This window comes from Podarcis filfolensis, assembly GCF_964270895.1.
Source record: "Podarcis filfolensis genome assembly, chromosome: 13".
NCBI lineage: Eukaryota > Metazoa > Chordata > Lepidosauria > Squamata > Lacertidae > Podarcis > Podarcis filfolensis.
Window position 1 is genome coordinate 42,533,339 of NC_139615.1, and position 18,425 is coordinate 42,551,763.

The following is an 18,425-nucleotide window of genomic DNA, read 5'->3' on the forward strand; positions in this document are numbered from 1 at the left end:
CTCCTCTCTTGGATTTTTTAAAAAAACACTCTTTCCCGAACAGTTTGCTGCCATTTTTAAAAGGGGGGGGGGAGCTTAAGTGTTCCTAACCAGCTAGCAGTTACATTGTCCCAGTGATATGATGCTCTCACCTTGATTATCAGATTGGATTACATGATTGCCTTGGAAATAAATCCTTGCTTAAAAGAAGCACTGAGGCTTCATATTGAGAAAATGGTCAGTTGTCAAACGTTTCAGTGCTTCCTACACTCGCTCTCGATGAGTGAACCTGTTTGCTCCATTTTGCAGGGCTTCCTGCAAAGAATCACCAAAATTAGGTGGGGTATATTTTTCCGGGAGAAAGGTTTTTTTTTGCAGAATGCTCACACTGCCCTTATTTCAGCTCGGCGATAATATTCAACCCCTTCCAAGGACCTGCATGCAGATTCTTTCTTTTCCCGCTGCGTTTCTGTAGCTTTCAGGCTAAAGAGGGAATTTCGCATTACATGCTAGGGGAATCCAAACCCTGTGTTGACTTCTCCAACTCTGGGCAGCCTTTGCTGCAAATGGGTAAATTGTGTCATGGACCTTGCAGATCCAAGCAACACCAGCTCAAAAGAGAGGTGGTGTAGCTACTAGAAGTGGGAGAATTAGGGACAACAGGCTTTTTAATGGGCCAGTACCCACAATGCGGCTTCCACATAATAACATTCAAGTTTGAGTGTACTTTGGGTATATTATATCACTAATCATTGCTAAGTAAAAGTAAAGGGACCCCTGACCATTAGGCCCAGTTGTGACCGACTCTGGGGTTGCGGCGCTCATCTCGCTTTATTGGCCGAGGGAGCCAGCGTACAGCTTCCGGGTCATGTGGCCAGCAGGACTAAGCCGCTTCTGGTGAACCAGAGCAGCGCGTGGAAATGCTGCCAGAGCGGTACCTATTTATCTACTTGCACTTTGACGTGCTTTCGAACTGCTAGGTTGGCAGGAGCAGGGACTGAGCAACGGGAGCTCACCCCGTTGCAGGGATTCGAACCACCGACCTTCTGATCAGCAAGCCCTAGGCTCTGTGGTTTAACCCCCAGTGCCACCCGCGTCTCATCTAATCATTGCTAACAACCCTTAAAGGTTATCTACCCTGTATTTTGGCAGCAGCAGAATGGGGACTGGGGCTCTGAGATCAGTGGCCAGAGACCACCTGATGGGGTTTGAGTTGGGGACATGCACTGTTGGCAATTATGCTGCCCCAGCCCTTAAGGTTTTGGATTGCTTCAGGTACAGCAATGTATTGTTTGCCTTATTTTATCAAGCATTTGCAGAAACTCTTCAGTCCTTCATAAACAGAAGGGCTGCCTAAAAAGTTTTGGGCTGGTTTACATAAATGGTCTGCTTTAGGTAAAGGTAAAGGGACCCTGACCATTAGGTCCAGTCGTGACCGACTCTGGGGTTGCGGCGCTCATCTCGCTTTATTGGCCAAGGGAGCCGGCGTACAGCTTCCGGGTCATGTGGCCAGCATGACTAAGCCGCTTCTGGCGAACCAGAGCAGCACACGGAAACGCCGTTTACCTTCCCTCCAGAGCGGTACCTATTTATCTACTTGCACTTTGACATGCTTTCGAACTGCTAGGTTGGCAGGAGCAGGGACTGAGCAACGGGAGCTCACCCCGTTGCGGGGATTCGAACCGCCGACCTTCTGATCGGCAAGTCCTAGGTTCTGTGGTTTAACCCACAGTGCCACCCGCATCCCTGGTCTGCTTTAATTAAAGTTAAAATAAATATTTCTGAGCAGGTGTTCCAACTAATTGTATTTTACATGACCTTCCCCCACTATGCAACTGAGTGACATTTTAGCTCAAATTGAAAGTATTGGCAATCTTTATCACTTTTGAGTTTGCTTTACAAGCAGCATATGTTGTGTGTGCGTAGATTTTCCTCTTAAAAAGTAGTTAGCCGTCTCCCAACAATATCTATTCTGCTGCTGTTCCGGAATCCTTTTGGCAATTGCGACCTTTGGCATTTACTGTAATGAGTGTCCCTTTGTTTGTTTACATAGGAGACCTGATGGAAGGCGAACTTTATTCTGCTCTCAAGGAAGAGGAAGCCTCTGAGTCTGTTTCCAGCACAAACTTCAGTGGGGAAATGCACTTCTATGAGCTGGTAGAAGATACGAAGGATGGTATCTGGCTAGTGCAGGTATTAAATACATTATTTTTAACAGTGAAACAAGCCCCTGAGTTGGTTCATATTTCATGCAGTGTACTTAGCCCAAAGGCGCAGTGTGTGGTATACATGAAGATGATGCTACATTGCTGCCCAGTCAGATGGGCAGTAAAATTAATATTATTATTATTATTATTATTATTATTATTATTATTATTATTATTATTATTACACAACTAAAGCTGCAATCCAAAACACATTTTCTGGAAAGCCTGGCCCCTTGAAGCAAGACTTGCTTCGAAATGCACATACAGTGGTACCTTGGGTTAAGAACTTAATTCGTTCCAGAGGTCCGTTCTTAACCTGAAACTGTTCTTAACCTGAAGCACCACTTTAGCTAATGCGATCCCACTGCTGCCATGCGATTTCTGTTCTCATCCTGAAGCAAAGTTCTTAACCCGAGGTACTATTTCTGGGTTAGTGGAGTCTGTAACCCGAAGCGTATGTAACCTGAAGCGTGTGTAACCTGAGGTACCACTGTACTTAAAGTTGGGCTGCAAATGTCATGGCTTTGCTTTGAGTAAGTAGAATCTGTACTACTCATCCAGGATCAAAGAGATGCCATTCTTTATTTTCCACTAAGTTGTTGCACATGAAAAGAGGCTAGCTGCTTGATCCTGTGTGCATTTACTAGGGAGTAAGTCCCACTGAATTCAGTGAGTTTTGCTCCCAGGTAAACGTACATAAAATCGGTGCTATGGTGTGCGTCGACTCCAGTCAATCATTCAAGGCCTTCCATTTTTATATCACCGTTTGCTTGTGCTGTTTCACATTTCCCTGTGCATCCTGCCTCAGTCTCAGCTTCTCCTCTGGATTATTCTTCACAATCAGTTTCCCCTTTTTAATGAGGTGCAAGGGTTTATATAGCACAAATGAGCCAGTGTGAATTCGCATTACAGTGAACTTTTCCTCCTTGTCCCACATCCACTGAGTTGGAGAGATGCTCGTTCTGGAATTCTGTTCTGTCCCTGTAAATGGGTATTAAAGGTAAAGGGACCCCTGACCATTAGGTCCAGTAGTGCCCGACTCTGGGGTTGCGGCGCTCATCTCGCTTTACTGGCCGAGGGAGCCGGCGTACAGCTTCCGTGTCATGTGGCCAGCATGACTAAGCTTCTTCTTGCGAACCAGAGCAGTGCACGGAAATGCCGTTTACCTTCCCACTGGAGCGGTACCTATTTATCTACTTGCACTTTGACGTGCTTTCGAACTGCTAGGTTGGCAGGAGCAGGGACTGAACAACGGGAGCTCACCCCGTCGTGGGGATTCGAACCGCCAACCTTCTGATCAGCAAGTCCTAGGCTCTGTCCTATTCGCAGCGCCACCCACGTCCCAAATGTGTATTAGTGCAAGGTTTTTTTAGCTGCTGGCTCCCAGTTGCCTTTTTCTAGGGTGGCAGCTGGGTCACACAAAATCAGTATTACCTAAAAGCATCCAAGCGCCATATTTCACACAAGACGCTACGAAGAGATGTTTTGTCACAAACTTTTACAAAACGTTTCTAATGGTAATAATGCAAACACCAGCACCCTGTGGGGTATAATGCACACTTTACTGCTTCCTAAAGGTAAAGGTAAAGGGACCCCTGACCATTAGGTCCAGTCGTGGCCGACTCTGGGGAGCTCACCCCGTCGCGGGGATTCGAACCACCGACCTTCTGATCAGCAAGTCCTAGGCTCTGTGGTTTAACCCACAGCGCCACCTGCGTACCTCAACCCTAAACCAGACTTCTTCCATCGACATTGGCCTCCTCTCTGTACTTCAGGTGAAGCTTATAAAATAACCACCACAGCCTTCCCAACACCTGAGCAGTGTTATTTTAAGATTCTGCTGCATGATGTCATTCTGGCTATAACAGTGTAGGAAAGGTTTGTGGCTCATTGCCTTTTCCTGCTTTTCAATGTAAGAAAAGTGCAGCAGCAGAAGACGCAGGGCACCCAAAACGCTCAAGATGGAATGCTGGCAAGGCATGATTTTCCCAGTTTTGTTTCTATCTTGTCTTTCATGAAGATGAAGCAGCTGAAATTAGAAGAGGGCTTCCCGTGTTCTTACGGTCCTTTCATAATTTTCATGCTTAGAGAGACTCTGTAGTGTTGTTAAGACACATTTCAATTTTTCTTTTCAGTGTATCTCCTCTGCAGATAACTTTAATTTGCAACGTACTTGAGGACATCTTTGTTCATAGTCTTATAAACCCATTTTTTATTGCTCCATTTCCTTCCGTAGTGCATTCCTTCGCAAAAGGCCCCCTCAGACGCAGGTTGCTAGCAAAAAGTTGGGAAGTTTTGGAAATCTGGGAGATTCAGGATGGGACAAACACCTTTGCACAAGCTCATGGTTAAATTATGGAATGTACTATCACAAGATTCGGCAGTGGCCACCACTGGCAGCTTTAGAAGGAGATTAGGCAAATTTGTGTAGGATAAGTTATCTGTGGCTCTGAGTCGCGATGGTTGAAAGACCTGGTGGCATGACTCTAAAATGCATGTCTTGTTTGTGCGCTTCCCATCTGGTTGGCCACTGTAGGAAACAAGATTCTGGGCTAGATAAGCCTTTCGTCCAATCCAGCAGGGTTTGCCTTGTGTTCTTAACGCTGTTAACACAGTCCCCAGTGTTCAAACAGTAATGAAAATAGCATTGAGTTCCCCACCATTCCATTCATAAAATTGGTGCCACCATGCATTTGCTGCCAGGCTGTCAGCATGCCAACAGCCCCTCAGGAGACAGCAAGGCGGACTGAAGCCCAGAACACTCTTCTTAGGGGATGGGGATACACTGCAACATTTTATTGCAGGTCCCACCTTTTTTTTTTTTAATAATGATACCTGTGTGCATAGTCGTGTTTTGTGGGCCTATACCTGAAATCATCTCTACTGTGTAAGGTAAAGGTAAAGGGACCCCTGACCATTAGGTCCAGTAGTGGCCGACTCTGGGGTTGCGGCACTCATCTCGCTTTACTGGCCGAGGGAGCTTCCGGGTCATGTGGCCAGCATGACTAAGCCGCTTCTGGCGAACCAGAGCAGTACACAGAAATGCCGTTTACCTTCCTGCCGGAGTGGTACCTATTTATCTACTTGCACTTTGCTGTGCTTTTGAACTGCTAGGTTGGCAGGAGCAGGGACCGAGCAACGGGAGCTCATCCCGTTGCAGAGATTCGAACCGCCGACATTCTGACCGGCAAGTCATAGGCTCTGTGGTTTAACCCGCATCCCTTTCTACTGTGTACAGAACAGCAAAACCTCATTGATGCTCCCTATATTTTAATGTGGCAGCTCTTTGCCATCAGGATAGTATAACTTTTGAGATGCTTAGAACTGGGATAGCAGCAGCTGCTAGCTTTTAGTTCTAAATACCTTAGAAGCATTTCCCTTCACACAGCAGTGGGACTTGCTTCTGAGGGATCGGGATGGAAATTTCCCAGGTTTAAAAACCAGAGAAGCGATAAGCATTCTGAAAACTTCACTTCGCAATAGGGTGCAACTGGAACACTGTGTAGCAAGCTGAAAAGAAAAAGTTCTGCAAATAACCAACTGGCTGTAACAGTAGATCTGTTTTCCTCCCATTTATAAATGATGCATTTCTGTTGGGAAACTTCATTCAGTGCAAAGAATAAAACTGCAGTGGTATTCAATTGACACAATGACAGTTGACTGACACCTAATGTAGCCTTTGGAATGGTGGACAGAAGAGGCAAACATTTGTTGATTCTTTTTATGTGTTAAAACACATTGTCCTCTTAACAGCCATGTGTTGCTGTTTTTTTCTATCCTGGAGAGAGATGTAATCATGGCTTTTCGGGATGTTGAACTTTCTGGATGTAGTGTTGGTTTCTCTGTGTTCTGGTTTGCGTTCTCCATTCCTGCTAGGCCATTTTAGCAGCGGCGGCAATTCATCCAGAAGAACTCTTTGCGAGGTCGGAACACATTTCGCTCTGCATCAAATGAGAGATCTAAAAGGAAGTCTTAAAATCGTTACTCGGCCAATCAGCTTTCAATCACGTGACACATTCCTAAAATAATCAAAAAGTATGTGGAAACTGCAGGGCACAGTGACTCATGCATGATCAGTCATGTCATTTAAATTGCCTGTAAGGCAGAGCAAACGCCAGCCTTTCATCCTCTCTACTCTTCTGCTTTTATCAATCCACATTCCCAAGTGAATGATAATATGTATTAATATTATACTAAGGGACAATTTAGGCAGAAACTGCAGTTTATCACTGTGTGAACAAGCCATTACAGCAAGCCTTGGGCTTGCACACTCCTCCTGGTTTCCTCTGGCACGTGCCAGAAATATCCACTTTTGGTTTTAAAGCAGCCTGAATTCCCCATTACGCCCAAAGTTGGGAAGCTACGGTTGGTTAGCTGGTGCCTTAGCCAGGGCTCGTCAGGCTATTCGGACTGGCGAGCACATTTTGAGTTTTGAGAAAGCAGTCGCAAATTGACTTCCGTGGGGAGCATGGCATAACACGGCTGCCATGGGGTGTGGCATTGCACAAAATTAAAGAAAATACCGTCATCGCTGCTCCCCACGCATCTCAAACAACCTCAGGCTTTCCAAGAGATGTCAGCTATGTCCTGCTGGCCCTGGTTGCAGAGATAAGGCGTTATTGATTTCTAAAAATATTAGGTGCTTAATTAAAAAAAATGAAAAGCAGGAAATTGAGGTTTATATGGTTCATGCCCGAAGCACCAAAGAAGGCCAGAATTATAAATCAGTGTTTGATCCTGGTTTGTTTGGAACAATATAATAATAATAATAATAATAATAATAATAATAATAATAATAATAAATAGTTGTACCCCGCCCATCTGGCTGGGTTTCCCCAGCCACTCTGGGCGGCTTCCACAAAGACCAAAAATACACTAAGATGTCACACATTAAAAACTTCCCTCAACAGGGCTGCCTTAAGATGTCTTCTGAATGTCAGGTAGTTGTTTATCTCTTAGACATCTGACGGGAGGGCGTTCCACAGGGCGGGCGCCACTACCGAGAAGGCCCTCTGCCTGGTTCCCTGTAGCTTTGCTTCTCGCAGTGAGGGAACCGCCAGAAGGCCCTCAGCACTGGACCTCAGTGTCCGGGCAGAACGATGGGGGTGGAAACGCTCCTTCAGGTATACTGGACCGAGACCAGAGCTCAAGAGAGTTTGAGAGTTCAAAACCAGACTTCTCTACCCAGGGACTCCAACTCCCACCAGCCCCAGCTTGATCATATCCAAAGGTCAAGGATAATGGGAGTCAGTGTCCATAACATCTGGTGGGCAGCAGGTTAAGGACAGCTGGTGTAAAATAACCAGACTTCCTGAGTTTGTCAAGTCATTTTCATTGGAAGCTTTTGATCTGCTCCTTACATGTAAATGGCAAGAGCACGTGAGACCAAGGCTCAGGCTCACTTTGGTTTGTGAACATAATGCTAAGCTACAGTGGTGCCTCGCAAGACGAAATTAATTCGTTCCGCAAGTTTTTTCTTCTTGCGAGTTTTTCGTCTTGCGAAGCACGGTTTCCCATAGGAATGCATTGAAAATCAATTAATGCGTTCCTATGGAGACCGCTTGCCAGGCTGGCGGTGCGGAGAAGGGCTTTTCTCCCCACCGCAAGCCTTCAGGACAGGTACGGGAACAGAGGGGAAGGTGCGCAGCGCTTCTCCTCTGTTCCCGGGGCTTGCGATGGGAGGAGGGTTTTTCCTCCCCACCGCCAACATTCAGAACAGCATTCTGAATGTTGGCGGTGGGAAGGAAAACCCTCCTCCCACCGCAAGTCTTCAGGACAGCCATCTGAAGGCTGGCGCGGGGAGAAGGTCTCTCCGCCCCACCGCCAGCCTTCGGAGGAGCCTTCCGAAGGCTGGCGGCGGGAGGAGGTCTCTCCGCCCCACCACCAGCCTTCGGAGGAGGTCCGAGGACAGTGGGGAAGACGCGCTGCGCTTCCCCGCTGTCCTGGAGATTTCCCTATGGGCTTTCGTCTTGCGAAGGAAGCCCATAGGGAAATTCGTTTTGCGAAGCGCCTCCAAAACGGAAAACCCTTTCGTCTAGCGGGTTTTTCGTCTTGCGAGGCGTTCGTCTTGCGGGGCACCACTGTATGTTTTAGTATTAACATCTGAAGTGGCCCTTATTTATCCTGCAGTAAATTGTTCCATCAAGACATCTTAGATGGTATTCCTGTATTGGTCACACAGGGTTATTAAATATTATTGCTGCTATTTACTTATTTACCTTGTAAGCTGTTTAGTGGTTTAGTAATGTTAAGCAGTCTATAAATTAATTAGGAAAACAATTTCCCCAGCTTTTCTGTTTGTTTGCTGCAGCAGTATTTTTTTTTACAATGTTTTAGCTATGTGCATAGCTGTCAACCTTTCCCTTTTTTAAAGGGAAATTCCCTTATTCTGAATAGGACTCCTCGCAAGAAAAGGGAAAAGTTGACAGCTATGGCTATGTGGTGTTATTATTTCACAGTTCCGTTGAAATTTTGAACACCCTACCAACAAATGAACAATGAAATTCTAATATCCTAGTTTGAAACAGTTTATGTAACAGATTATACTTGCTATAGCAGGCAGTTTAATGCATGGCCTATCACAGATATTCTAGGTTTCCCCAGTTTTTCCGGACCTTCACATTTGCATACATTAGAAATCAGCTCACATGCACTGTTCGAAACTCCCATTGTTCTAGGCACATTTTGCAACAGTGATTTCATTAGCTCGAGCAGTTTCTGAGCTCTGGGCGCAGTACGGCGCCTAAGATTTCAGATTAAAACTTCAGAGCGGAAGGAAAGGAGGACCTTTTTCTGCCTCCCCACTTCCAGCTACTCTTTGAAGACTGGAGAAGAGACCCTCTTAAGAATATAGGGGGCTGGTCAGGGGAAGGACTAGACCCATGTAGAAAATGAACATCATATTTTAGCTGCAGTTCATTCATTTTCAGCTTTGTATTCTTGTTATTAAAAAAGCATGCCTAGACAGTCCATTGTAGCGCCCATAACCTAGATTTAAGGTGCCATTTAGCTCCTAGCTTTCATATCTCAGTTTCTCACACTCCTCATATGCATGGAGCATTCCTGCAGTGGGCTTATGGAGGATTCTGTGAGACGTAGCTAGATTTAATAGATGGCCACATGGCCATTCAAGGGAAACCTGCATGGATAACTTGTTTGTACAAGTCGTGTTCAAATGCATGTGTGTGTGTGCAAGAATTGCGCTGGGAATTATTCTGTGGCTACAAAACATTAAAGATTTTCTGAATGTGCCTTGTGAAAGATTTGCAGAACTCTGCTTTTCAGTGCTTCCCAGGGTTTTTGACATGATAGAGATTTATTGCTGATTGCTAGGATCACAAAGTGTGCTTGCTGACTGATTGGCTTCTTCAAAAAACAAGAAATGTGAAGCAGTTGTTTGGAAACATGTGTGGCAATGTCTCCATTGGGCACAAAGATAAGGTTCCCAGATGTCCCTGTTTCCCGGGGACAGTCCCCGGATTTATTTGAAATTTGAAATACTCTATTGTCACTTGTACAACTTGTATACAGTGAGATTACACAAGCACCCCCACTCAGCTCTCTTAGTCTTAATTCCCCTTGTTTACTGACGCACACCCACCAAAACCGAAAGTCAGTTGCCCTGTTGTTATCTTTTCATTCAGCAGCCTAACAGCCCACGGATAGAAGCTGTTCTTTACCCTGTTGGTGCGACTAATCATGCTTCTATATCTTCTGCCTGAGGGCAGGAGATCAAGAAAGTGCCGGCCAGGGTATGAATCATCCCTGAGAATTTCCCTCACTCTCTTGAGGCAACGTTCTTCCGCTATTTCATCCAGCAAATTCACAGGACAGCCCATAATATCTTATGCTGTATTCACCACCCTCTGTACGCACTTCCTATCAGACGATGTCAAACCAGCGTACCACACCGTGATGCAGTATGAAAGGACACTTTCTATTGTTGACCGGTAGAAGGAGATCATCAAATGTTGATTGACATTGTTCTTCCACAATACTCTGAGGAGATGGAGTCTCTGTTGGGCTTTCTTAACCACCTGGGTTGTATTGATTTTCCAAGTAAGGTCTTCCCTGAGATAAACTCCTAGGAATTTAAAGGAAGAGACTCTCTCCACACAGCCCTCCCCGATGTATAGCAGGGCTAGTTCTCCTCTCTTCCTCTGAAAGTCCAACACCATCTCCTTTGTCTTGCTGATATTAAGGTGCAAGTTGCTCCCTAGGCACCATGTAGATATTTTTTGGACCTCCCCTCTATACGCTGATTCGTCTCCACCTGTTATTAAACCCATTATGGTGGTGTCATCTGCAAACTTAATAATTGCAGTAGACAGGTCAGATGATACACAATCGTATGTATACAATGAATACAGGTAGGGACTTAGCACACATCCCTGTGGTGTGCCAGTGCTGATTTTTTAAAGGAATTAGATGTTACATGTCCAATCCTGATTTACAAATTTACTGATTTACAAATCAGTCCTCTGACAAAATCCATCCACAGTGGTACCTCGGGTTACAAACGCTTCGGGTTACAAACACTTTGGGTTACAAATTCTGCTAACCCAGAAGTAGTACCTCGGGTTGCGAACTTTGCCCCAGCATGAGAACGGAAATTGCGCAGCGGGAGCCCCCATTAGCAAAAGCGCACCTCAGGTTAAGAACAGTTTCGGGTTAAGAACGGGCCTCCGGAATGAATTAAGTTCGTAACCTGAGGTACCATTGTATTTAGTAGGAAGTTGAAAAGTGTCCCCGGATTCATTGAAAATAATCTGGTAACCTTACACATGGACTCTGGCTTTTGCTCCACAGTAATTGCATTTCCCTGATTATTCACCCCACCCCCAGCAGAGTTAAACTTAGAACTTTCTTGGATAAACTCTAGTAACATTGGTGATAAGCATTTTTACGGCGGGAACATACGGGTTTGGTTTTTCACAAATGGGAGCGTTATCAGAAGCCACTGTGGTGACGTCTAAAAGTATCAAACTTGAATAGAAGTATAAAAATAAAAATAAATAATGAAAAGTCATGCACAAGCCAGTTTGCTACATGGTGCTCTTTAAATGTGTAGCGGCTCATACAATTTATTATTATTATTATTTGAAAAACAGGTCATAGCAAATGATAGAAGCCCTCTAATGGGAAGAGTCCACTGGGAGAAAATGGTGAAGAAAGTCTCACGGTTTGGTATACGAACAGGCACTTTTAACTGCTCCAGTGACCCCAGGTATGTCTTGAAGTTGTTGTAGTGGGTTTTGCCTCTATAGCAAGGTACCACCTGTAATGTTGACTGCTTCCTGAACACCCTGTTGAAAAGCAGTATAGAAATATCATTTATTTTCTGACATAAGCAATACAGAAAAAGGAGAAGAAAACTGACGAAACGACAGTATGTCATAGTAGGTCATGATATATCGGTACATATCCACAAATAAAATATTCACAGTTTCCGTAAACTTACAAAGACAATTCCTATAGATTAGGCAATATTAAAATATTGTTAATACAGAAATAATCTCTCTGTTCACTGGCTTTGCTCATTAGCCAGCAATGGCACCAGAAAATTCCTGAATGACTCACATGCTCCTCTTCCTTGCTTCTAGACCTCAGTGGAATGGGGGTTGTATGTTTTCTCTGTGTCTAAATTCATGTCGTGAATTGGTAGAAGAGCAGCCCTAATTATAATTTCACGAGCAATTTCATGAGCAGGTCTGCTACTGTATTCAATTTCAGACAGTTTCGCTCGCAGTGGTTAAAAGACCGTGCTGAAATTCCTAATTGCCTGCTACGGAATACGAATTTCTCCATTTCACAATACACAAAGAAGGTTGTGATCCCTGTTCAAGTTGCTGGATGTTTGCTGCTTCTACAGATACTGCAGACAAAATGCTTCTATGTAGATGTTCATCACATCTGCAAATGTTTGCAAGACCTCTTTAACTCTGGAGTGCTTAAGTTCAGTGCGGCAAATGAGAGTGAAAACTGTTTCTTTTTCAAACATTCCTTGATTTTACCCAATGTTTTCATTGTAGATACTGCAGGAGAAGAGGCTGGGTGAGATCCACATTAATCATGTCCGTTCCACAAACTAGTACCTCCAAAGGGAAAGTGATGCTTAAAGAATACGGTGGACGTAAAATCGAGACGGAGCATATTTTCAAATGGATAACAGCCCATGCAGCTTCCCGGATCAAAACAATCTTCAAATCGGAACACTTGAAGGAAGAATGGAACAAAAGTTATCAGTATAGGGTGAAAATATACCTGTTTGCAAAGTTAGACCAGCCTCCAGCTTTCTTCTCTGCACTAAGTGTAAAGTTTACTGGCAGAGTTGAGTTTATTTTTGTGAATGTAGAAAACTGGGACAACAAGAGTCACATAGCAGAGATGGGCATCTATAAGACACCATCCTACATACTTAGAACTCCCGAAGGAATTTACAGGTATGGGAATAATACTGGTGAATTTATTTCCCTCCGTGCCATGGACTCCTTCTTGCGTTCCTTACAGCCAGAAGTTAATGATTTATTTGTTTTAAGCCTGGTATTAGTTAACTTAATGGCTTGGATGGACCTATTTATCACTCAGGGTGCTACTATCAAACGCTTCGTGGTTCTCATAAGCACTTTAGGGACCTATAATTCTCTACTAATTATTTCTTGGCTACCAGTCCTGGGGTTTTTGCAGTTACCTTATTTAGACAGTTTCTATGAATACAGTTTAAAACTCTTCCGGTATTCAAATACAACAGCCCTAGCCTCATGGGTGAGAGCTGACTGGATATTTTACTCATCTCACCCTGCCTTGTTCCTCAGCACGTACCTAGGCCATGGGTTATTAATAGATTACTTTGAGAAAAAGAGACGGCACAATAACAACAGCGACGAAGTAAATGCCAACAACCTAGAGTGGTTATCTAGCCTTTGGGACTGGTACACTAGCTATCTGTTCCACCCTATCACTTCGTTTCAGCGCTTCCCCTTTGAATCTGATTGGGATGAAGACCCAGACCTGTTCCTTGAGCGCTTAGCTTTCCCCGATTTGTGGCTCCACCCCCTGATACCAACCGATTACATTAAAAACTTGCCCATGTGGCGATTTAAGTGCGCCGGCGGGCATTCCGAAGAGGAGATGATGGAGCTCTCTCAAAGCGAAAGCGAGTCGGATAGCGAATGCAAAGACGCCTCGAGAAGCGGCCGGGCGGTAGCCGAGGACGAGCCAAGCGCCCTACAGAGCCCTTGCGAGGGGGAGCCCTCTTGCAACGGCGAGACCTGTTCGTGTGCCAAAGCCAGGTCATATGGCTCACAAATCTCCACGGAAGATACGGAGCCCGACTGGTCCGTCTGGCCTGCTGGTATGTTGCACTGTACGGAATGCGTCGTGTGTCTAGAGAATTTCAGAAACGGATGCTTGTTAATGGGTTTACCGTGCGGCCACGTCTTTCACCAGAATTGCATTGTGGTGTGGCTGGCCGGAGGTCAGCACTGCTGCCCGGTTTGTCGATGGGCGTCTTACAAGAAAAAGAAGCCATATCCGCGTCAGCAGCTGTTGTCAAACCATAGCCCGTCTTAGGTGTGTGCTGATAACGTCCTCTGTAACCTTCCTACATATTTACTGCTTGCCATTTAAATGTTAGTCACAAAACAGACCTTGTGGTTTAAAAGTTTTAGTTTAAATGTTAGTGCAGTGAAGTAAAAAATAAACATGATGCTAATGTCGATGACAGAATCATTTGGTTGCCTTGTATGTTGAAATAATGAATACGTATTGTACAATGACACCTTTCCTTTTACAGCATTTGGAAGTTAACATTTTTCATTTGCTTTTTTTTTGTAAGCACAAAAATCATATATATTTGTCAACAAAAGTATATTTCAGGAAATGTTTTAACATGACAGGATAGGAGATGGGTGAACATGGAAATTTTAACATACAATAATTGTTTTATTTAAATGTTTCTTCTTTTAGAGTTTGTTCAGCACACCTTTGTTGAATAATGTATGGTCTGTGAGAATACATTTAAAAACAAATCCATGAAAATAAATTATTTTAAAAGAAGGTTAATAATTTGTCCTATCAGTCGTTCTAATGGCATTTTTGTAGCTGTGCTTCACTTTGTCTTCCACTCAAAATATAATTTTACTTCTTATGCTTTCATCCTACCCTTTGTATAAGAAATTTGGAACTTATTGTAAGGTTACCAGACGTCCCCGTTTTCCGGGGACAGTCCCCGGATTTACACAGCAGTCCCCATACAAAATCCATTGAAGCTGAAAAGGGTCCCTGGATTCATTGAAAAAAATCTGGGAACCTTAACTTATTGAGGTTTCTCAGGCAGAATATATCCATTTCCTAAATGCTTCCAGTCCTATCTCTCGATTTGACTTTCATGTACATTAATAGTGCTTTATTAATTTCAAATATGAAATACAGTGGTACCTCGGGTTACATACGCTTCAGGTTACATATGTTTCAGGTTACAAACTCCACTAACCCAGAAATAGTACTCAGGTTAAGAACTTTGCTTCAGGATGAGAACAGAAATCGTGCTCCAGCAGCGCGGCGGCAGCAGGAGGCCCCATTAGCTAAAGTGGTGCTTCAGGTTAATAACTGTTTCAGGTTAAGAACAGACCTCCAGAACAAATTAAGTACTTAACCCGAGGTACCACTGTATAAAACTTCATCAGCCACTATTTATACATTTCTGTCCTACCTAATTAGTCAATTGGGCTCTTGGTTCTTATTGACATCCATCTGTCTTGAGAGACAATGAAGTTCATCTTTATGGGTGAAGTCAAACCACTGTATTAGCAGCACCGAAGTGATCTTCCTAGGGTGCAAGCCTGGGCACTTACACCCCGGGCAAGAAGGTTGTTGCCTACACAATTTATTTATATTTCTTAAGGCATGCTTGTTCTATCTCCACTGTGCAGGTTCAAGGCAAAAATGTCTCTGAACAATCCACCATTTTCTCTTTATACAGGATATTGATCAGTGGTCAGTGTTTGAGTCATGTCATATTATGCCATGTAAAACAAATCAGAATAGGTTAGACCTCTCTTTTCAGTTACTGTCCTTACGAAAGACTCCAATCTGTCATGTGAATGCCCTTTGCCTAGCACGGGGCTAGAAGAATTCAAAGGCTAATGTATATGGATGTCTATTCATTTCAATGGGTGTTCATTGTATGCAAATTTCAAATGGACTATTGCTTAAATAGTTGAATGGGGGGGGGGGATCACAGTTGACCAAGAACAAAACAAAAAAAACCCAAGTCAAATCTGGTGAATACAATTCAAAATTATCCAAGTGCCAATATTATCCTCAAAAGCCAAATTCTAAAATAATCAATTGCCTGTCCCTATTTTAATAAGAAATATCAACAACCTCAGATATGCAGATGACACAACCTTGGTGGCAGAAAGTGAGGAGGAATTAAAGAACCTTTTAATGAGGGTGAAAGAGGAGAGCGTAATATATGGTCTGAAGCTCAAAATAAAAAAAACGAAGATCATGGCCACTGGTCCCATCACCTCCTGGCAAATAGAAGGGGAAGAAATGGAGGCAGTGAGAGATTTTACTTTCTTGGGCTCCATGATCACTGCAGATGGTGACAGCAGTCACAAAATCAAAAGATGTCTGCTTCTTGGGAGGAAAGCAATGACAAACCTAGACAGTATCTTAAAAAGCAGAGACATCACCTTGCCAACAAAGGTCTGTATAGTTAAAGCTATGGTTTTCCCAGTAGTGATGTATGGAAGGGAGAGCTGGACCATCAAGAAGGCTGATCGCCGAAGAATTGATGCTTTTGAATTATGGTGCTGGAGGAGACTCTTGAGAGTTCCATGGACTGCAAGAAGATCAAGCCTATCCATTCTGAAATAAATCAGCCCTGAGTGCTCACTGGAAGGACAGATCCTGAAGCTGAGGCTCCAGTACTTTGGCCACCTCATGAGAAGAGAAGACTCCCTGGAAAAGACCCTGATGTTGGGAAAGATGGAGGGCACAAGGAGAAGGAGACGACAGAGGACGAGATGGTTGGACAGTGTTCTCAAAGCCACCAGCATGAGTTTGACCAAACTGCGGAGGCAGTGGAAGACAGGAGTGCCTGGCGTGCTCTGGTCCATGGGGTCACGAAGAGTCGGACACTACTAAACGACTAAACAACAACAATTCATTTCAATGGGAGTTCATTGTATGCAAATTTCAAATAGACTATTGGTTAAATAGTTGAATGGGGGGGGATCACAGTTGACCAAGAACAAAACAACAACAAAAAAACCCAAGTCGAATCTTGTGAATATAATTCAAAATTATCCAAGTGCCAATATTATCCTCAAAAGCAAAATTCTGAAATAATCAATTGCCTGTCCCTATTTTAATAACGAGTGATACTTTATTTTCTCTGATTCCTTATGTGTCTTGCACCGGCTTGCGAACCTGAAACTACAATACTGCCTCCATTCATCCGGGACCAAGTCCCACGGAACTCACTGGGGCTTATCTGAGTACACGTGTAAGTGTCACATAGGTGCTTAATGAGGTCTGAACTGCGGGTGATGCGCTCTCCTCCTTTGGAGCTTTTTAAGCAGAGGCTGGATGGCCACCTGTCAGAGATGATCGAACTCAGAGTCCTGCATCGCTCGGGGTTGGACTAGATGACCCTTAGGGGTCTCTTCCGACTCCACGAGTCTGATTCTGTTCTATGGCATTGGCTGCCTCCGGCTGCGGGGAGCGGCTTCCATCACCTGTCTGTCACTTGCGGGCAACCAACCAGGAAGCAGATCGGGGCTTTCACGTCACTAAGCTCCTCCCTCCCTGAGCCAGCCTTTCCTGACTGTGGGTCCCCGGATGTCGTTGGCCTACAACTCCCATCATCCCCCAACGGCCAGTCCCGCTAGCAAGGGATGATGGGAGTTGTAGGCCAGCCGCGTCGGCTGAGGAAAAGCCGCCTTGGACTAATCAGAGTGGCGGCTATCACACCTTCTACCCACGTCGTCTCTATGGTGCACGCCACTTCCTTGTTTCCCTGGGAGAGGGCCGGAAGCAGGAAGTAGCGCGTGGATGGGAGGACTAGGTGCCGCTGGCCGGAGATGGGGCTGTTCGGGAAGACCCAGGAGAAGCCGCCCAAGGAGCTGGTAAAGGCCGCTTGGAGGGAGGGAGAGGCTGGGCGAAGGGGCAGACTTTGGGAATAGGGCGCCCTGAGCGAGGACAAAGTTTGGCCTCTGTCCTACTAAATATTTCTTATTTCCACAATAATTCCTTTGGGCACAGTTTATAAATACAGTGGTACCTCGGGTTACATACGCTTCAGGTTACATACGCTTCAGGTTACAGACTCCGCTAACCCAGAAATAGTGCTTCAGGTTAAGAACTTTGCTTCAGGATGAGAACAGAAATCGTGCTCCGGCGGTGCAGCAGCAGCAGGAGGCCCCATTAGCTAAAGTGGTGCTTCAGGTTAAGAACAGTTTCAGGTTAAGAACGGACCTCCGGAACGAATTAAGTACTTAACCGAGATACCACTGTATGGGCATTATTACTATTACTATTATTATTATTATTTGGCCTCTCAGCGCCTTGTGAGGGAGCCACCCGCCGCACACTCCCGAAATCCGGCGCTGCTGGGATGAGCCAAGGCAGGAGTTTAATTTTTTTAAATAATAATTTATAATAATAATTTATTATTTAGACCCTGCCCATCTGGCTGGGTTTCCTCAGCCATTACAGTGATCCCTCGGGTTACAGACGCTTCAGGTTACATACGCTTCAGGTTACAGACTCCACTAACCCAGAAATAGTACCTCGGGTTAAGAACTTTGCTTCAGGATGAGAACAGAAATTGCGCGGCAGCAGCAGGAGGCCCCATTAGCTAAAGTGGTGTTTCAGGTTAAGTACATGTTCAGGTTAAGAACAGACCTCCAGAACGAATTAAGTACGTAACCAGAGGTACCACTGTATTCATTTATTACGTTCACATGCCACCTTTATCTTCGAACGAGCTGAAGGTGTGGTGTACGTGGTTCTCCTCCCCATTTCACCCCCACAACAACACTGTGAAGTAGGTCAGGCTAAGACATGGGTAGGCAAACGAAGGCCCGGGGGCTGGATCCGGCCCAATCGCCTTCTCAATCCAGCCCACGGACGGTCCGGGAATCAGCGTGTTTTTACATGAGTAGAATGTGTCCTTTTATTTAAAATGCATCTCTGGGTTATTTGTGGGGCATAGGAATTCATTCTTTC

General features: G+C 44.7%; 1 protein-coding gene across 5 annotated transcripts in view; it reads left to right on the plus strand.

The window, feature by feature from the left end:
• LOC310747779 (charged multivesicular body protein 3) overlaps nucleotides 1–18,425 on the plus strand; it is a 39,092-nt gene that overhangs the window by 8,960 nt on the left and 11,707 nt on the right. For 3 of the 5 annotated variants that reach the window (XM_083582892.1, XM_083582890.1, XM_083582891.1), the window contains exons 3-5: nucleotides 2,033–2,172; nucleotides 11,297–11,412; nucleotides 12,218–14,249. In XM_083582892.1, coding sequence (XP_083439018.1) covers nucleotides 2,033–2,172; nucleotides 11,297–11,412; nucleotides 12,218–13,757 — 1,796 coding nt within the window. In that variant the 3' untranslated portion in view covers nucleotides 13,758–14,249. Of the gene's footprint in view, nucleotides 1–2,032; nucleotides 2,173–11,296; nucleotides 11,413–12,217; nucleotides 14,250–17,165; nucleotides 17,324–18,425 lie in introns of those variants that run through there. The other 2 variants (XM_083582894.1, XM_083582893.1) reach the window with 2 other exon arrangements.